The sequence below is a fragment of the Electrona antarctica genome (assembly GCF_951216825.1).
Source record: "Electrona antarctica genome assembly, chromosome: 1".
Lineage (NCBI taxonomy): Eukaryota > Metazoa > Chordata > Actinopteri > Myctophiformes > Myctophidae > Electrona > Electrona antarctica.
Window position 1 is genome coordinate 30,354,609 of NC_136806.1, and position 21,570 is coordinate 30,376,178.

A 21,570-nucleotide genomic window follows, 5' to 3' on the forward strand; every position below is an offset into this window, starting at 1 on the left:
GAACATATATACTCACTACTTGGGCTGGGCTGTTATTTTGTGCAAGAGTAAAAATGATTTTGTAATGCGATTCATTTGTTTTCCTTTTGTATACAATATGTTCCATGTATATGCCACAACTGACCACATTCTTTCCTGTACTATATAGTTTGCGTTACACAGCCGTCTACATATAGCCTATAGGATGGCTAGTTTGGGGATTGCCCATGTAGCCATGTAATGGTAGTTAAAACCAACCAACCAACCCATGTAGCCATGGTAGTTAAAACTAACCAACCAACCCATGTAGCCATGGTAGTTAAAACCAACCAACCCATGTAGCTATGGTAGTTAAAACCAACCAACCCATGTAGCCATGGTAGTTAAAACCAACCAACCCATGTAGCCATGGTAGTTAAAACCAACCAACCAACCCATGTAGCCATGGTAGTTAAAACCAACCAACCCATGGTAGTTAAAACCAACCAACCCATGTAGCCATGGTAGTTAAAACCAACCAACCAACCCATGTAGCCATGGTAGTTAAACCAACCAACCCATGTAGCCATGGTAGGTAAAACCAACCAACACACTATTTATTATTAACTCTTGTCTCTCTGAAAGGCTGTCTCGTAGATAGACTATTATTATGTATTGCATCTTGCTTGATTGCTTTTTTTTCTTGAAACAAAAAAACAACAAAAAAAGATAAAATCATCTAAAAATATTTAGTCATTTAAAGAAGAAACATAAGAAATAGAATCTTCTGGTACAATAGTCTAAAGGGATTTCTTTCTTTTCTTTGTGTGTATATATATATATATTCCCCACCCTGCCCATTTCACAACAGTGTTGGACTTTACGTGTGAAGTCGTTAACCACTTCAACCCGCATCATCTGTAGACATCTACAAGCTCGCATAGCATTGTGAGCTCGAAGATTGGCCATTTGCAGTGATAATGTAAAATGAAAACAGTAGAGTCACTAGTATAGAACCCAGAGGGACGCCGATCTACCGGAGTATAGGGTTTAAGTGGTCAACGACTTGGTTTTCCCTTCATCTTGTCTCTGCACTGAACATCCATCAGCTCTTTGCCCTGAACGTGACCCCGCCACCATTACAAACACACAATACATTTTATGTTTACGAGGCATAGTGCTATATACACATTATATATTTCATATATCTCAATATATTCTTTTTTTCTTTTTCTCTTTTTTTTCAGTATGTAAACCAGCACATTCTCTCACGTTGTTTTAGTAGTGTACATACTAAGCACAAATGCTCATTGGGATGTTTTTGGATTGGTCAGATGGGAACCATGTCTTACTCCAGGTCCTTCAATCCTCCTCCACCCCAATTCTATTGTGGGATGACACTTCAAAATTATCACATATTATCCGTCTTGGCAAACTTCAGTTTAAAAATCAGTCAACGTTCATTTTCCCCAACACCCGAATGAGGCCTGTTGTACTTAGCGTGCGTCCTAATAAAAGTCGATGGAGAATCAAAGTTATGTAAACATTCAATTTTCATGTGTGTTACCATAGAGTTGATTAGATAGATAAGACAGCAAGAGGGAGGAGAGAGAGAAAAGAAGGAGGCATCGTTATAAAAGGGTTTGGGGTGTTCTTGAAACAAGACCCAAAACCTAGATTTGAGAGCAAAGAGAAAAAAGTAGACAGAGAGAAAGAGGAGAGTCAGGCTGCACAGTATTAAAGCACTGGGGAGGTGGAGGGGAAATGAGGAGATGGCTGGATCAATAAGATCCAGTGTTGATTTTGACCGCAAAATTTATTTAGTTTAGTCGTAGTCTCTTGAATAAAATTTAATTTAGTTTTAGTCATATTTTAGTCATCTGAAATGCTTTAGTGTTAGTTTAGTTTTAGTCGACTAAAAGTCATGTGATTTTAGTCGACTAAATCTACAGTTGATTTAGTCGCTTAAAATGTATTTTGGTGATTTTACACTTTGTTGTGATCATAATAACATTTTAGTCTAGTTTTTATTTGTTGACGAAATTGTCAATATATGTAGTCTTAGTTTTAGTCATGATAGCTTAGTTTTCATATAGTTTCCATTTAGTTTTTGTCAGTGACAAAAGGTAGTCGACGAACAGGTTTCATAGTTTTAGTCGACGGAATCAACACTGGGATCAGCAGGATCCTTGAAGAAGCAAAGAGGGTGAATTTTAAACCTCCCAGCACATTCCAAGGACCAGCACCTTACCATCCAACCCCAAGTTAAAACCCTTCACCCATGGACCACCACCCCTACCCCCCCCCCCCCCCCCCCCCCCCCCATGGCAGCTCCCAACCCAGACACCAAACACAGCCAAGAAACAGTCAGATACCCAGCAAGGACACACGATCAAAGACAGCACACAAAAACATTAGCTTTAAGGAGAGACAGAGAACAGCTTACTTCCCTCTTTTGGGACTCAACAGTAGAAGAACAAAAAAACACATGCACGCACGCACATATGCACGCACATATGCACGCACGCACACGCGCACACGCACACGCACACACACACACACACACACGCACACACACACACACACACACACACACACACACACACACAAACAAACAAACAAACCACCATCTACCCTTAAGCACCCCTCGGAACATCCTCAGCCAGAAAACAACCATGTCCACAAGAGAAACAATTAATGGAGGACGGGAAGAGCGTCGATCGAGAGAAGCTTGGGGGTGGGGTGGGGGGGTTGGGGGGCTGCAGAGGGATGGACGGGGGTGAGGTAGAGACGTTCGGCTAAATGCGGGACATCTCGCGTGAACATTGTGTTTCTCAGCCGATATTCTGTCCCTCGCTTTGCCCTGGGCTCGTCTTTGTTTTGGGTGCCAAGGCTGCTGGCTCTCTCTCGCTCTCTGCAGTTTGAGGGTCTTTAATTAGCGACCGTTTCAGGGACATGTGCGTCTGAGGGCTATTTGAGCTGCGCTTTAAGCCAGAGTCAACACTGTTGATTCGGGGATTCCCGCTTCCACAGGGTATAACAATCTTGGAGGTGATCAAATGGTTTGGTCTACATTCAGGGTTTTTGAGTACATTCCATTATTTGAAAATTGAAACCGACTCAGTCACGATATTCAATCCAGTCTATTCTAGAGCATGGAAACTAAATTTGTAAACTCCCAAATGCTCTGTGGAATCATCCATGCCTTCTACTGTTGTGGTGACGTTTCGTTTTTTAGAAAAGCAATGAATTGCAAATGCATCCTTTCCTGGTGGGTGTTCATTTTGACCTTCTGGTGGCTATGGGTAAGTGAATAGCTTTACATGTGCAGTGCCTCTACCTAAATGTGCTCTATGTACAGTGAAACTTTGTGAGGTTGTCATTATCGATTACGTTTGGGATGAAAATGTCAACGGCTATGATAATTGTTTTCCCCCCAGTTCAATCTGACTTGCTCCATGTAAACATTTTTTGTGGCATTATTTGTGTGGCTTTCATTTTTTGTATTTTCTTTATCCACCGCGGACACAGCTTTTTTCCGTTCCCACGTTAATGTACGGACACGTGTGATTATTATTATTTTTGCTCCGGGCAGAAGAAAAAAACCCATTGACCAGACGTCCCGCTGTGGCCAGGCTTGGCGAGAACAGTCTTGCACAAACCTCCGCGCACAATAAAGAGCGTGATCTCTTTGCTCACATGGGTGAGAAAAAAACTAATAATTAGCCCATTGGGCTAATGAGATCCGATTGTTTAGATATGGCTCATCACTGTTGCAATTTGAACTCCTGTTGATGCCTGCGATATTTTGCCCATTGAGATCAAAAGCTAAAATTGTAGACTAGGGTAAATGATTTTGGATTACCGGTATTTTGGGGATGTGCACGTGCTAAAAAATTGCTGCTTTAGTTTCAATATTTGGTTGATTGTTTTCAGATATTTTATTATTCCATGTTATAAGTTGGTTTATTTATTTTTTCTATCAAGCCTAGCAGAGCCTGCACACCCAAAAGCAGCACACCCTCCACACAGTTAGCACCCCACGGGGCCCTATTTTGCGTGTCTTAAGTACCATGTCTTATGACTTAAACGTAAGACCTGGTGTGGTCAATGCTGTTATTTGGCTGTGTTGAGTGGCCAAACAGCATTGGCCACGCCTCCAGGTCTTAAGTTATAAGTCATACGACCTGGTACTTAAGACACGCAAACATAGGGCCCCATATGTATTTGTCTGTGGCAGCCAGTAGCAGAAGTCATAGGGTATTGTACTTTAGCATGGCAGAGTTATAGACTACAGTAGAGAGTCAGGGGGAGAGTGATCAAGGACAGGGGAGATCTTTTTTGCCTCCTACAGTGCATAGATTAAAATCAAGGAAGCACTAAACTTACAAAAAGAAAAAACTATGTCTTTTTTTTTCCCTTCCTCATTTTTGATTTGTAAACTTTTGAAGCTGTCAAATGATTTAGTGAAATGTTAGTTGTTCTTGTTTTTAATTGTTATTTTCTCATTGTCCATAACACACACACACACACACACACACACACACACACACACACACACACACACACACACACACACACACACACACACACACACACAGTTTTTTTGTTTGTTGTTGTTCATTACATCCACAGTTTTTGCTAAAAAAAAACGAAGCATATATATTTTTTTCAACTGCACGATTTGATGGCGAAAACAGTTTGTAGTATCGCCACCGGTGACCGAAGAGAAGGAGGGGTTTTTACAAAAAAAAGAGAAACAATCGAACAAACAAAAACAAAAGAGACACACACGCACACACGCACACAAAACGACCAACAGCAGGGATAATAGCAAAGTATTTTTTTGCTACAAGAGGTCTCTTCTCACTTCCGCACCTTGCGGGTGCAGAATGATGATGTCACCAACACAGACAGGAAGCAGCTTTTGTTTTGTTCGTTGTCGTCATCGTCGTTCCACAGCGGATCCCGTCGTTCTGAGGAACCACTAAAGTAGCGCTAGTTCTGTGGTCGACGTTAAAAAAGTCTCCTCCTCGCGTCAACAACCGCCGCAGTCTTCGCATATTTCAAGCTGTATCCTTAGGTGTAAAAAGTAAAAGTTTTTAGTTCCTATAATCCAATGTTAAAAATGTAAACATTTTTCGCGGGGGGGGGGGGGGGGGGGGGGGTATTGGGTTGTCTTGCACAGAGGAGGTACCAACGAGAGGCCACCGTCATCTCAGGATGCCCCGGGGTCGTCAGAGGCTGCTGTAGTCACTGGTGGTGGGCCAGTGTGTGTGTGTGTGTGTGGGGGGGGGCAGCAAGCATTCAGCGATGTAAGGACTTTTGGGCCTCCTTGAGCAGGGTGTCGAAGTCCAACGCGTCATACTTGCTCTTGACCGGGCCTGGTCCCGCCTCGTCTGGAAGAAAACAAAGAAATCAGCTGCTCTGTTCGTTCTTCCACCAGAGCGCACGCAGCAGACTGGGTTGCTATAGGCTAGCGAGTTTCTTGGGACATTGTGGTCGTAGTGGCTACATCTGTCATTAAAAAATTATGAATGAATGAATAGTTTATTTCGGTCTTAAAATAACATAAAGTACATGATTATTACAGCAAAAAAGGTTTACATGACATGTTTGGACCGAAAGGTGTAGGCTGAAGCCGTAGCTTATAGTGCCTACCCTTTTTGACTTACTTATATTACATTAGTGCAAATAATAAAAAACAAACAACAAAAAATAAAAATAAAAAATAAGAACAAATAAACAGGCAAGCAAAGGAATACGTTTGGTAGAATCATATGGAGATGGAAATGATGCATTATAAGAGGTTTATGATGATGTTTTATATTGTTTTACTACTATATTACTTTTAAACATTTTCTTGAATTTAAAGATTGAATTGCAATTTTTGTGGTCATTATCACAACTATTCCATATTTCTGCTGCCATTACAGATGGACATCTTTTTTTAATGTTAGTTCTTGCTTTATTAATTTCAAACATCAGTATACCCCTCAGCTTGTAATGGTTTACTTTCGGTTGGAACAGCTTCTGAATGCAGTCAGGGAGCAATTTATGTTGCGCTTTGAACGCATTTTAATGTATTATATTTAATAAAGAGTTCATTGGTAGGTTCATAATAGTCAGATCTATTTATTATTTGTATGGCTCTCTTCTGTAATATAAAAATAGGGTAAGTAAATAGGGTAAGGGTTATGATTTGTTTTAGCAAATGTTGTAAGCAAGTGTAATATTGCTTAATCATATCTCAGAGTACAGTTGAGGGGCAGGCCCTCATTTTCAATGTGGCCGAGATACAATACAATAATCAACAGAAATTACATTTGCATAAGAGCGACGATCAAACATAAGAATGGTAGATGAATCAGAAGACAGAAAACACTCAAATACTCAAAGAACTAAAACAGAAAAACATTTTTTTTTTAATAATGACAAAATGTTGGAAAGCATTGCCCTGAATTGACCCAAAGATGGAAGTGATCTCTCTGTGCGTGTGTGCGGGCGTGCCTGCGTGCGTGTGTGTGTGCGTGCGTGCGTGTTCCTTACCAAGGTCTATGTATCGCTTTCTGGTCATCCTGCGGAGGGCACCTGCTCCGTTCTGATACAACATATCTCGTTCCCTCCAGTGTCTCTGACCTCCAGCCTGACGGATCTTTATCACCCCACAGCGCTCCCTGCACAAAAACACACACACACACACACACACACACACACACACACACACACACACACACACACACACACACACACACACACACACACACACACACACAGTCAAGACCATGACACAGCTTTTTGTTCGTCCCCCGAATGAGAGTGTGTAATCCAATCCATGTCCCCTCCAAATGACTATAGCTACTATTATCTGTTCTATAAATGCACCATGTCTGTCTTTCTGTACGTGTGTACGGCTGTAATGCACGTTCAAAGATTTAGTACATGTTTGGAACTTGTGAAATGGGACATGCTGCAATATGAGTACTTTTACTTTTAGTACTTTAAGTACATTTTGATGCCGATACTTTTGCACTTTTACTTGAGTACATTTTGAATATGGGATAACGGAGTATACATCTACATTGCAGTTTTTATACTTTTACTTAAAGGTATATTCAGTGATTTCACTTCATTCAAATATCACTTACTTTTTTATTTTGTTTTTGATAATCCTCCCTACTATAGAGTGTGCTGACCATATAAGGAGTTCCTCCCTTAACCCCTGGGGTCAAAAAACCTTAGGTTTCGTTTTTGGCTAGGTGGCCCAGCCTTCATCCAATCAGGATAGAGAGGGACCTTCCGCCAATCATGGTCGAGCGAGGGTGGTGTTGGTCTGTCGTGTCTGTAGTGCGTGCATGTGCACATCTTGTTACCGGGGCGGACAGGGGGGTTTTCCAAATCACTGAATGCTCCTTTAATTCTTTCTGTGCTAGCGCCTGCATTGACTTTAAGAGGATCAGTTTCCTCCCAGCTGTAGCCCCCTGCTCACACTCACTATAACCATTGAATTGGCTATCATTAGCACACACTGTTTACCTGTCACCAGAAACGTTTACATGTCGGGAGCGTTGCGAGACAAAGTCACAAATGACATCCGAACTTTGGATGGATGACAATCAGCAAGGACATCGCTCGTAGTTTCTGACTTATGGAGCTTTGAAAATCCTGCTTTGAACCGAGGTAAATGAGAGCAGTTGTAAAGATCCCATAGCTGGTGGTGACGGAGGCGTTGTATAGCAACCAGACCAATGTTAAAAGCTGCTTTGGGGCTCAACCGCTTCATATATGGAGTATACAGGGGGTTACACATATATAAGTACCTAGCAGATAACTTCACATAGCTGGGGGGGTGGGGTACGAATATATTCGTACTTCGTAGCCAAAAAAAGAGTTAAGTAAAACATTGGAGTTCTTTTTTTCCACCACTGCTGGTATTATTACAACTGGGGTTCAGCCAAGCCGACACATACTCATTGCGGATGATGACTTTGCAGTCCTCGGGGCTGCCATACACCTGGAAGCGTTTTCTGAGCATGTTCTGGGTCACACTGCTCGGCAGGTTGTGGATGTAGAACACCTGGCAGTTGTCCTGGCAACAGGGAAACCATGGCAACAGTCAGAACAAAAAAGAAAGAAAAAAACATCTTGTGGCCATTGTTCGTCGACTACCTTTTTTCACTAACTACAACTACAACTAAGAGTAAATATATTCGTCAACTAAACTAGACTAAAATGTTAGGAAGGGACTAGTGGACAAGAGATCCAGTATACGTAATTGTACACTTGGTTGCATGCTGAAATAGCCGATGTACGAGCTCACAACGCGTCGCAGCCGCGTGACGCGTTGTGAGCTTGTAGATCGGCTATTCAGCAAGTGTATAATCAGTCATTACGACGGCATCAAGGCCCGCCAAAATACATTTTAATAAAAAAATGTAACTGTAGATTTAGTCGACTAAAATCTTATATTTAGTCGGCCTAAAGTATAGACTAACAATAAGACTTGTGTTTAAGATGACATTCCAATTCAGCTACAAGAGGCTGAAACACCTGTAGCACTCAGGACAGGAGTCATGGTGGGATTAATACACTAATGTGGGATAAAGTACATAGACATTCATACCGCCACTATTTCCTTACCATTTCAGAGTGACACTTTTAGCACAAGTCAATCCATTTTAATTGTGTGTGCAGTGTGGCATAGCTAGAGGCAACATAGCCTTATGTACCTCATCTTTCTGCTGGCCTGTCTTGGTTTTGTTCCTCTGCTTGTCCTCTGGACAGCTCTCTGAGTTCTCACCACTGCAGAGAGAGAGAGAGAGAGAGAGAAAGAGAGAGAGAGAGAGGGAGAGAGAGGAAGAGGGAGAGAGAAAGGAGAAAGGGAGATGGACATCCAGGCAAGACGAAGCGAGGGACAAACAAAATGGAGAGGAGGAGGATGGAGAAAAGTGAGGAAAGAAGGAGGAGGACAGATGGGGATGGGAGAGGGAGGACAAGGTTAAACAAAAGTGTCAGACAGGAGAAGGAAACAGGTGAACTGTAGCAAGAGAGGAGGCTGGCTCACACGCACTGCGGCAAGGCGCCTTCATCCATCCTCCATCACACACTCTCTCTCTATGGCTTCTTCCTTCTCTTCATTACTCAATGTGTTGACATCTTTCACTCTTTTTCAGTCTGGCTACTCAGGCTATCTCTCTGTGTCATCGCTGTCTGTTTTTTTTTTTTATATGGACCCTACTATGTCTGAAGTAAAAGGTTCTCATGTCTCCCCCCCACTCGCCTCCCTCCCTCCTGTCCGTGTCTCTCCCCGGGGTCTTTCTCTCACCTGGAGTCTGTCTTGCTGGCGGGGGAGTCGGGCGACGAGTGCAGAACCGGCGACGGGGAGCGAGAGGAGGAGGAGGAGGGCTCGCCCTCTTCCTCCGAGGCAGGGGGCGTGGCCGCCGCCGAAGACTGGCGAAGCTCGGTCGACGCCGACACCACCGACGTCACCATCATATCCACAACCGCCTCGCCCTGCTGCTGCTGCGGCCCCGGAGCCACCGCCCGGAGCCTTCCTCCCTCCTCCTCCTCCCCGCCTTTCTCCCGCTCGATCGGCCCCCGGCCCGCTCCTCCTCCTCCGGACCTCTCCGAGCGTAGGATGGCTCCCAGCATGGCCGTGGTGCTGCGCCGGTGGCTCTCGCCGAGGCTCAGGGCGCAGTAGTCGTGGTCGCCGAAGAAGGTACGCTGATGCTGGGTCACCGCCGCCTGCAGCAGGTTACCGCCGAGCAGCAGGCTCTGCTGGGTCTCTCTCTCGCGGGCCTGGCCGGCGCCCTGCATGCGCCGCAGCTGCGCGTACAGCTCTGTCTGCTCCGGGAGCTTCCGCCGCTGGTGCTGGTGGGCGCGGCTCAGCCAGGACGACATGCCCTTGGTGGTGGTGGTGGCGGCGCCGCTGCCGCTGTGTAGGGCTGTCGCATGGTATAAGGCAAAATAAAATCTCAAGGCCGAAGATGTGATGATGATGCTTTTTACGCCGACCGAGCTGAAGAAATCATGACATTTAACTGAGACCGAATGAAGAAAAAAGTGGAATGTCCGCACACGATATAATTCTGCTCCCCGTCTTTTTATTACAACCTATAAATACAACAACGTTTCGCCCCTCCGGGCTTTCTCAAGTTACATGGGTATATCATATCATATCACTTGAGAAAGCCCGGAGGGGCGAAACGTTGTTGTATTTATAGGTTGTAATAAAAAGACGGGGAGAAGAATTATATCGTGTGCGGACATTCCACTTTTTTCTTCATTCAGTCATTTTTTGGGTCCAGCACCGTATTCTGAAACTGGGATGTGCATATCGTTTTTCTGCTTTACATTTAACTGAGACCACTCATGTTTCTGGAAGATGCTTCTAAACTTCTGTTCTATTGCTAGTTCGATCACTTCAAATACGCTTTCATCCCCCCTCAAAAATAAATAGCGGGCCCCCTAGGGTAGGTACCCTCACAAAAAACATGCAGTAATCCTGGTCTCTAAACTGCCTCCCCTGGCCAGCCGGGGCGCCTGATGGAGGGGAAAGGAACTGGTTGGAATAACGCGTTCCTTCCACGCGCTACGTCCAACCAGGGAAACTCCCCCCTGTCAGGTGTAAAGGAGCAACTTGGACACTCAGGCATGAAGGAAGCATGAGTTCAAGTCCGTTGCTCTCCCCATGTCCCCCATATATGGGGACAAGGTTGGCGGAGGGTGTGTAGAGCCCAGGATCACATTAGATAATTGACACAGGGGTGAAAAATGGGTTACAAAATCGTGGGATACAAATTATGATTAAAAAAATATATATAGCGGGCCTGGGCCGTGGCTGAGCGGTCCAGGCACCTAGGCTGGTAATCCAGCCTGACGGTGTGTCACGGGTTCGAGTCCTGAGCCCGTCGGCCTTTGCCGCATGTCTTCCCCCCATCTCTATCCCCCTTTCCTGTCTAATTACGGTACCCTATCAATAAAGGCAAAAACGCGGAAATAGCTCAAAAGATTTTTTCACAAAGTGATGCCTCGTAACCTTGTAGACGTGTTGTAAACTTTTAGCTTACTGTAAACTTTTAGCGATTTCTGCTTTTATATTTTGCAAAAAACTATTGCGATTATTTCAAATAATTGCGAACATACGACAGACGTAATTGTGACAGGCCTTACCGCTGGGGGTAGTGGTGTTGGTAGACTCCCCCTCTCCCCCTCCTCCTCCCTTCCCTCCCTCCGCTGGCTTGAAGAGCTCATCATCCGCCGGTTTGTGGGGGGGCGTGGTGGGTGGGGTGAGACCTGTGTAGGAGGGAGGGGGGGGGGGAGTCAGACAATGGCTTTGCTTTTGGAACACTTTGGTTCTCAAACCTTCTATGGATCGGATCCACTTGACTGTCTCAAAAGCATTCGCAGCCCACCCGTCTGACCAATAATAATAATAATTATAGCTGCAAGCAGCGATGACCAGGCCCTCGCGCGTGCAAGTTAGAGGCAAATATCGACCAATCAGAACGGCAGGAGCAGAGCTAAGTAACTCTACTGAATGACAAGGATTTTCAACTGAGGTGAGTCATGAGGTGACTCATGACTCTGTACGACAAACTATTCAAAGGTTATGGCAAATGATATAAACTATAACATATTGACCAATTTCACCAATGACGGACAAGGACTCTGAACCAAGACACCCCCCACGAGTTTCTACGACAAACCATTGAAAAGTTATAGGAAAAACATGAACTATCAATTATCGACCAATCAGAAGAAGGGGCGGGGTTACATTACATCAATGAAGGTCAAGGACTCAAAACCAAGTCCGATGACATGTCAGTATGACAAACCGTTGAAAAATTATAGCAAAAAAAAAAGGAACTATCAAATAGACCAATCAGCTGCTATTTTCACTTCCTGTTTGGCGTTGAAGTTTGACGCTTCGCCACGGTCACGCAATTTTACAAAAACTCACGATTTTGTATGCTGAGCGAGTTTTATGTGGAACGGACCATCCTGCTAGGAGGAGTTTGTTAAAGTGCGACACATGGAAATGGCATAAATTGCACAAAAACGCCACAATGAATTAACAATGGCCGACTTCCTGTTCAGTTTAGGTCATGGCGCCAAGAGACGTTTTTGTAAGTTGGGACATGATAGAGGTGTGTACCAATTTTCGTGCATGTACGTGAAACCGTATTGTGGGGCTTGAGGCACAACGTTTTGTAGGGGGCGCTATTGAGCCATTAGGCCACGCCCCTTAATTTTTCGCCACTTGTGATGTGTGTGCAAAGTTTCGCAACTTTTCGAATACGCTTAGCGCCTCAAAAGCGCGATTCATTTCGGATAAAATAATCATTACGATTTCAATAGGGCCTCACACTGTGCAGTGTTCGGGCCCTAATAATAATGGATTGCATTTTTATAGCGCTTTTCTATGCACTACGTGCCTACTCAAAGCACTTTACAATGGTCCATTCATTCATACATTGGGAGGTGATGCGGCGAACAGTCAACGCCAGAGTCCTCACTTCCCACATTCACACACCAATGGTGGCAACCATGCTGGAGGCAATACAGGGTTCAGTGTCTTGCCTAAGGACACTTCGACATGTGGACAGGAGGAGCCGGGATTTGAACCGCCGACCCATGGATCATTGGATGACCTGCTCTACCTCCTGAGCCACAGCCGCCCGACCACCTTACATCTTAGCCGAATGCCGGTTGAGATGAACACTGACATCCAGGCAGTCACAAACACTACGAGAACATAAAATATGGAACATTTTCCTTTGCACATTTTCTTACGTATGTTTTACTATTTTAAAGCCTTTCACAAAATCCCCATACTCCCCTACAAGAGTAATGAATAATTCCACACTTTTCCAGAGCTGTAAGGAGCACCCTGTATGGGAATAGAATAGACAGCATGAGAGACGTGTTTACCTGCTGTTCCACACAGATCCACACTGAGCGGCGGCTCAAAAGGCTTGGTGCCGTACTGAGACTCCCTGCTGGCACAGAAACACAAAGACAAGCAGAGCTAGGCTTTATTCTGGTGCTTAGGCAATAACACTTCATGACTGAACTGAAAAAAATATATAACCTGTGATCCAAACGATCCAATGTAGTCATTTAGTCACACGCTCTTGTTAATACTTTACATAGGTTTAAAAACAAATCACACCTGTGTGAAGTGAGGGGCGCTCTTATCATCATACGTCATCATACTGTACATCTCATTCTGGCCAATCACAATTTGCATCCTCACTTTTGTCGTCAATGATTTTGTTTACACAATGTTTGTGGCATGCAATGTTTGAGGTTACACAAACCCTCAAAGCTGGACATTGGAGGGGCTAAAAAAACATATATGGAGATACAGCTGCATCAAAATGACACAGCAGTTTCAAAACACACGCCTTTTCCGGACGGACCGGCCGGAAGTTCATGATGTTGTGTAGCAGCTAACAATAGCCACAGCACTCTAGAGTTGATCGACAACAACGGGAGACAAGAATAAATCTATCGAGACTAGCGACTGGACCGCGGAGCGCCGTCTAACACAGGATCTTTTTTCAGAAAAAGACGGGATGATTTAGATCGCGATTTATGAACGTTTTAAGATTTTCGTTTTCATCAGCTAAACAGAGGAGAGAGTTTTTTGATGACGTCTCACTCTTGCGCGTCACCGAGGAGAGCCCAGGAGGCGCGCCTGGGCTATACAGCCATGCGATCTGTTCTCGTATCAATAAACTTCGTCTTTTGGACAATACTTCGTCCTGGGCGACGGGCGTTACTAATAGAAAGGACAAAGAACTTCGTCCTGGGCGTTCGGAGTGTTAACTGTAATTTTTTTTTTTTTTAAAACGTTCCAGATTTCTATATGTGAATTATTACAAATCCCTGGCGTTGCATGTGAACGGCGTCCCTGGGTTCTTATCACAGACACCATATGCACTCCTCTTTCTTCCTCTCCTCCCATCTATCCCTTTATTTTTGCCCCCGGTCTCTGTTTCTCACTGTGAATGCTGAGCCGAGCCGACTGGCCTTTTGGGGGGACCTTGCATAACAGAGAATAAAGCCAAAGATAGAAGGCAGGGAGGGGGGGGGGGGAAGGGGGGGGAGTACTATTTTGTGCATCAGTGGATTGATTTTAAAATGGCCTGCGTTCCAAGCGGATTGTACATTCAAACACACTCTAGCTTCCAGGACTGGTAAAAAGATGAGCGAGTGCCATGTGTGTGTGTGTGTGTGTGTGTGTGTGTGTGTGTGTGTGTGTGTGTGTGTGTGTGTGTGTGTGTGTGTGTGTGTGTGTGTGTGTGTGTGTGTGTGTGTGTGTGTGTGCGCGTGCGTGCGTGTGCGTGTGCGTGTGTGTGTGTGTAGGGTTCTACTTGCTGGAGGGGAAAGGGTAAAATGATCAGCTTCTGGTCAGACTGAATGCAGTGCACCAAGCACTGCATTAGACTGCCTGATGTTTGATAAGATCATAAAATTTGATTTGTTATTTAAAAAAAGCAATTAACCCTTAGAAGATGAAAGACGCCAATTGGCGTCTTCATCAGAATTCCGTAAATGATCAATGACGCCAATTGGCGTCTTCACAGTTTTTGATGAATCTAAACATATTAATATGCTCCGAAGCGCTGTTTAAATTCCTGAGCTTATATTCCAACTACATTACCCAGAAAACCCGTGTCACGTGACACACGTGTACGTGTTGCCATTGGAAGCTGGTCCCACCCCCTGTAAACAGTGGGGGCAGAGGGAGTCTTCATAGTTTTCATTGTTTTGCCTGTTTGCCGTCTCGCCCGAGCGATTTTCTAGCAGAAAAAGTTGAAAGCAGTACTATTTATTTGAGCGAGTTTTGTGGTAGTAGTATTGATCCATACGCGTCCCAGTCGCCTTCTCCAGGCGGAGTAGCCCTGGTCCAGTGCTTACAGCGAGACTCGCTGCTCCCTCCCTCCTTTTTTCATTGTCTCCCCATCGTCGTCCGATGAGCTATACCGGGAAACCATTGAAGAAGACGATCAACCCGGAATGTTTTGAGGTAATCTTATTGTAGAAAATGCCCTTCTATAGTGATCAGAAATCATAAGATGATCGCTACAAATAGATGCTTGGATAATTACTACTACTAGTCAGATCATGACGCCAGAATGACTCACCACGATGGCCCCCAGCCATTAGCCAGCACCGAAGGTGCTGGCTAATGTTGGTCGGTGCATTGGTGCTGGCTAAGGGCTGGAGGGGGGGGTTGGTGTCGATCGGTTGGTTGGTGCAGTACAAATGTATCGTAGCAGGCATGCACGCATGGCAGTACAAGTATTTTATATTGTAGCGTGCCTTATAGGCGATCTGATCTTTAGAGTAATGTTCGCTCCTTTTATTTACTGTCTACAAAGACGGAGAACAAACATGCATCGTTTACTGAAGCAACGCGTGGTTATGATGACGTTGCTACAAGGATCGGAGGGGGGACGGGGAGTGAAGCTAACAGTAGCGTATTATATAAGATCTGTATGACGTTTCATTGACGTCTGAGCTTGCATGATAATTGCATTCATTGTATATTGTATACAATCATGATTGTACATTGTTTAGTGTGTCTCCGTGTGATGATGATGATGACGATGATGTCAGATAGCCTACGTCCCCCCCCCCCCCAACTGGCTATTGGCCGGGCTGACTACAGCTAAATGTTTATTTTTATATATTTAGAACTGGCATCGGAGGAGGAGGATCATGATGATGATGATGATGATGATGAAGACGAAGAGTCAAGACTGCGATGGAGTTCTCCGACACTGAACCGGATGCATTCATTCATTTCAGTTGTTGTTTTTTTTTTAATTTAGCCTACACACACACACACCGTCAAGAACAACTGGAATGCAGTGGTTTGGGGACACTGGGGAGTTTGGGGACAACTGTTTTGTATGTAGGCCTATTTATTTTCTGTAATATTTATTATAATTGTATTATGTTAGTAGTCATAAAAAATAAAAGACAAGCTTTTACAATGAGTTAGACCTGTCATGGCTATTTTGTTCACTAGTCTGAGGTTTATGGTTTGACTAAGCGAGTTTCAACTGTGATTTACTCTGTAACGGTAGATGGTAAGAACCCAATTTTTTTGTTATAATACAGTATACATTCAAGTCTATATTTTGATACATATCATGGGCACAAAGTCATATCAAAACAATGTCCTTGGATGAGTTTTTTATCAAAACTGTTTCTTCACAACAGGTTTTTGAGATACATGCATGAATAGACACGGTACTGGTAAGACTATGTAAACATGGTATATATCAAAATGTGCGTTAGAATGTCTAATTTTACCCCGAAAAAGAATTGAGTTTATATGATGTTCCATTTCAGAGCTAGGGGGACTTTTAGCTGGATAGGTCAGATTGATCATGACTGACCATGCTATTTATAGATGGCAAAATATCTACAGTGGTACATGTGAGAAACTTTTTATTTTATTTTAATTGAACTAGACAACTCACCCTTTAAAATGAGATATTGCATGGCTATGTACGCCCAGCAGAAAAAAAGTAATTTAGAAAATAAAACTTCAACCGGTCATAACTTTTTTTGTTGTCCTAGAAACACTACCCAGTGTAAATGCAGGCTCTTTTAAATGGCTTCCAACACCACAACTAAACATTTTATCAACTCAGTTCATTTTTTTCCTGGAAGCAGACAAGCCAAGCTTTCTCTGAAGGTCTTTCGTTGTCACACATTCACAACAGAGAATTTTCAATAAATCATTCAAAAACGCCATTCTGCCATAGAGAAGTCTAAAAACTATATAGAAATCCATGACACTCTCAAAGAGTTAAAAACGTTTTGTGAACCACATTAAGCCTAAATAAAGGGGAAGAGTCGGAACAGTGAGCTCAAGCCACCCTGCAGTTATTAAATTAATCAATATAGCAATAATCGTATAATATCGCACTGAATCGATATACGTCAGGAAATGCTGTGCGTATCGTATCGTAGCCTCGTGAGGTTTCAGGCAATAACCACCACTGCAGTTCTGCTTGCTGCTTTGTAAGCAGTTGGTGTCTGTTTCCTGTCTCATGAACGCACTCATAACTACAGTCCAGACAATTCCCTCACAACGCTGCATATCATCGGTGTGGCTGAAAAGCATTTCACATTCGTCGGAAACACTACTTTGCTGGCTGATTTTTTAAAATAGATCTATTGTACATGAAGGGTGTCTTGTGCAAAAAACACATGGCATACTGTATGATAACACCACCGGATAGAGATGCAAATAAATGGGGGAATATAATATTTGTTCAGAGTTGTAGGGCTGGTACGGTGCAGGTATTCAGTAGAGATACTCACCCTGTAGTCTTGGAGTTGAGTGGCAGGCAAAGACAGGCTCGTTTCTCTGCAATCAAACACAACGAGAAGCAGGTGCACTCATAAATACTCAGGAGTTATTTTTTGGTGTGTGTATGTGCGCCTTCAGACGCTCGATCGAAAGGATTTGCATTAATGCCAGGTGTGTGTGTGTGTGTGTGTGTGTGTGTGTGTGTGTGTGTGTGTGTGTGTGTGTGTGTGTGTGTGTGTGTGTGTGTGTGTGTCTGTTGTGCAGTTTGATCACAAGCATGGCATTCATTTACGAAAAAACACAAAAAGTTAGAATATGGAGGAAAGAGGTTTCTGCCCGGCAGCAACCATATAACTGTCTATACGTGTCTGTCTGTCTGTCTGTCTGTCTGTCTGTCTGTCTGTCTGTCTGTCTGTCTGTCTGTCTGTCTGTCTGTCTGTCTGTCTGTCTGTCTGTCTGTCTGTCTGTCTGCTCACCGTGGAAGTTGGGCTTGGCAGGCTCCGCAAGTATCTCCATTGTCCTTCCTCCTTCAGCGTGGGCTGGCGGGAGTTTGCTCACTTCCTCCTCTCCCTCCCTTCTCTCCTTCCCTTTCTCCTTGTCGTCGTTCTCCTCCTCCCCCTCTCCCCGGGGGCGCGCAGGCCTCTGCCTCTTGCCGAAGCGGCCGGGGAAGGAGGCCAGGCGGCGGGACCGGCGCACCGAGAAGGAGCCCCCTTCCTCCGGCCACTCATCGCAGCTCTGCTGCTGCTGCGCCACCTCTGAGAATAATGTTCTTCCATCGGGGGAGGAGGAGGAAGGAGGAGGAGGAGGAGAGGCGGAGGAGGAGGGGGCTCCTCTGTGCGGGCTGTGGGAGTGGGAGTAGGGGACGCTGTGCAGTCTGTAAGGCTTGCTGACGTCCACGGAGCCACTCTGCTCCAGTAGCTCGCGCAGCAAGGAGTTGGCCTTCACCTCCCTCCTGCGGGCAAAGGGCAGCCTCCTCGGACCGGCGGCCCCGACAGAGCCTCCCGCCGAACCGCCGATCGCCGCCGATCCTTCCCGCGCGCCCGCCGCCCCTCCTCCCCCTCCTCCTCCCACCAGAATGACCTTGCTGCCTCCCTGGTGGAGATGGTGGTGGTGGTGGGAGCTTTGCGAGGCCGCCGCCGCCGCGCGCGACGCCTCCAGTCTGGCTCTGTTGCGCGCCGCCAGGGTGGGGAGCTGCTGCTCCCTCCTCTCCCAGCCCTGCTGCTGCTGCTGTTGCTTGCGCGTGGGCAGGCAGTACGTGTGCATGTACCTGATGAGCTCCACCACGGAGCGCAGCTCTTTCTCCGAGCTGAACTGAGGCCGGGGAGGCTCCGCGGGGGACTGCTGCTGTGCCGCAGCGCCGGCGGCCGCCGGGCTCTCGGCCTCGCTGGCGGATGACTCCTCCCCTTCCTCCTCCTCTTCTTCATCTTCCTCTTCGTCGTCCTCGTCGTCCTCCTCGGACTCGCTGTCCTCGTCCTCTGTGTCCGGGGCGCGGGCGTCCTTGGTGGTCAGGTGGCGGTGGAGCTCGGTGCAGAGGCGGCCCGCCGGGCGCACCGCCCGCGGCTTCCTCTCCTGGGCTGTGTCGGTCTGAGCATGGACATATGGATGGAGTGATGGAGAGAAGAGAAATGGATGAAGTGATAGAGAGAGAAGGGACAAAAAAGGACGGAGTTCAATGCCTTTTGTTTTAAAGCTCACACAAAGCTCACACAGACACACTGTCGCTAAAGTGAAAGACAGTGTGGCTTAATGGCCACACTGCACATTAAATAAATCTAGGGGTGTGGCTAAGAATCTGGGGGTTGGACTAGGGGTGTGGCTGAGAAGAGTTACCCAGGAGTACCCTAGGGGTACCCAGGAAAACCTAGAGGGCCCAATTTGCCCTGGAGGAAAAATCAAAATGTACGAGTTCACAGAAGTGAACCTTTCAAGCCTGTTTTCTCAACTCGCTGTTTCACTGCAAGACATTACTCTATAAGCCATATCTCCAAAACTGGTGGGTCAAACTGAACAACCAATATGTCAATTTGAAGCTATTCCCTGCTTTCATATGACATGAATACAAAAAAAGTTAACTTTTGCACAACAGAAAAGTTAAACTTTTGGTCATGCTTCACACACTGTTGTCACTATTGTCATGCTTCACATGACATCGCAATATATAATATAAATGGTAAGACGGAATTCAGTTCCCACTGGATTCCTCGCGACTAGCGTCAGTGCAAACACACTTGCAATTTCCCATAATTCAAGATTCAAGATTCAATAATTTATTTGCCATGTCAACAAGTTGATAGGAATTTGTCTTGGTTCATACTCAACATATACAGACAACCATAGATACAAAAACAAAAAGGACAATACAATACAAAAACCAGCAGCATAGGGAATTACATTCAGTTTTTAAGTGCTATATGCATATTGCTACATACATACATCTAGTTCAGATGTCTAATGGCTACGAGGTAAGTGCTATCTCTGAAGCGAGATGTTGAGCTCTTGATGCTTCTATATCTCCTGCCTGATGGGAGGAGATTGAAGAGGTAATGTGCAGGATGAGAGTTGTCTGCAATGATTTTATTTGCCTTCCTAATTATTCTGGTGGAATAGAGTGAGGAAAGTGTAGGGAGGCTACATCCAATGGTTTTTGATGCGCGACGTACTACTTTCCAGCTTCGATTTGTCTTGAGAGGTTGTGTGACCAAACCAGACAAGCATGGAGAAGGTAAGAACACTTTCAACAGTGGCCCTATAGAAGTGAGTCATGGCTGCTTGGCTGACTTTAAACTTCTTAAGCTGCCGCAGGAAATAGAGACGCTGGTGTGATTTGCTTATTATGAGACTGGTGTTGAGATCCCATGATAAGGATTCATGGATGGTGGTCCCTAGGAACCGGAAGGAGGAGACTCTTTCTACCTCTTCCCTTCTAATTGCACCTTTCTAGTAGTAATTATTTTCCTATATTCCTATATTCAGCTATTAGTGTAGATTTCCGTCCTACACAAACATTAAATTCCCATCGACAATGGATGGACAATTTTACGTCATAGTGTCTGAGCAAATAGGCATAGTGTCTATTTTACGTCATGATGATGTACGATGATAAGAGCCCCCCTCACTTCACACGGGTGTGATTTTTATTGTGTTTGCCGTGTTCGCCCGTAGTGTACATACTGCTGCACAAAAACTGCCATAAAAACGTAAGGGATGAAAGTGTTCCCTTAATTCTTTGAGCGGTATATTTCTATATAATTCTTACGACAGGTTTCTATAGGATTTCCTGGAGTAGAGGTGTTGGCCGTCTTTACCTTGATTAGGGGCCTGACTGGCCGAAGGTGGAAGCTCCTGTTGCTATGGCGATGCCCGTGGCTGCCATCTTTGTGTGTGTCGATGCCTGCGGGCATGTTGGGCGGCGTCAGCAAGAGCTTCTTCAACTGAACATGTGGAGGGCAGAGAGAGAGAGAGAGGGCGCACAGAGGTCAGTCAGTCAGGATGCAATGGGTCGTTCCTCAGGACACCATTACCATTTGTAAATGGTCTCATCTAATCTTAATTGAATCTTTATATATATATATATATATATATATATATATATATATATATATATATATTATTTTTCTGAATATGAAGAAAAGGTTAACATGCCAGTAAAGCTGTACAATTAACTCAATGAAACGAGTGACCCGTGACCTTGTAGTGACCCGTGACCCTTGTAGTGACCCGTGACCTTGTAGCTAGCCCTGGAAAAGCCTTTGAAAAGGCCTTTGCCTTGGCCTTTTTAATATCATTTCTTTCTTTCTTCTTTTATTCTGCTATATCAGTGGTTTTCAACCCTCTTCATGTCAAGGCCCATTATTTATTTGAGCCACGAACCACCGTTGAAAAAATAAAAATAAAATCCTCGCCTCGGGCAGGCGAAGGCGCCGGCGGCTTTAAAAAAACCCACAATGCAGTGCCTTGTTTTCAAGTGTGGGGAACATCGCTACATACTAATTCCTACACGGGTTGTGCTTATAACCACGCCCCCGGGCAAGTTAAGTTTACTGAGGTTAAGGTTAGGGTTAGGTTTAAGTAAATCACCGCGACTGGCCAATCACAGCGCGTCGACTGCACAACCCGTGTAGGCTTTGTTGCATCGCGGGAACGTCGGGTCTGTTCTGTTGTTAACAAACAAATGAAAAGGATATCAATCATTATTCAAATATGAAGATACGTGCGGCAAAGAAGCCTAAAACATATCACTTCCATGCAGAAGATAATTTTTTGTAATTTTT

At 44.9% G+C, this 21,570-nt stretch overlaps 1 protein-coding gene across 1 annotated transcript in view; it reads right to left on the reverse strand.

The window, feature by feature from the left end:
- Nucleotides 1–2,257: 2,257 nt before the first annotated feature.
- The window catches only part of ppargc1b (peroxisome proliferator-activated receptor gamma, coactivator 1 beta), a gene marked incomplete at its 5' end in the record, with an annotated part of 129,466 nt that continues 110,153 nt past the window's right edge, over nt 2,258–21,570 (reverse strand). The window contains 10 exons of the mRNA XM_079525629.1: nt 2,258–5,357; nt 6,508–6,635; nt 7,929–8,047; nt 8,688–8,760; nt 9,284–9,902; nt 11,131–11,253; nt 12,892–12,959; nt 17,311–17,356; nt 17,776–18,883; nt 20,605–20,730. Of these exons, the coding sequence (XP_079381755.1) occupies nt 5,266–5,357; nt 6,508–6,635; nt 7,929–8,047; nt 8,688–8,760; nt 9,284–9,902; nt 11,131–11,253; nt 12,892–12,959; nt 17,311–17,356; nt 17,776–18,883; nt 20,605–20,730 (2,502 nt within the window). The 3' untranslated portion in view covers nt 2,258–5,265. The remainder of the gene's footprint in view (nt 5,358–6,507; nt 6,636–7,928; nt 8,048–8,687; nt 8,761–9,283; nt 9,903–11,130; nt 11,254–12,891; nt 12,960–17,310; nt 17,357–17,775; nt 18,884–20,604; nt 20,731–21,570) is intronic.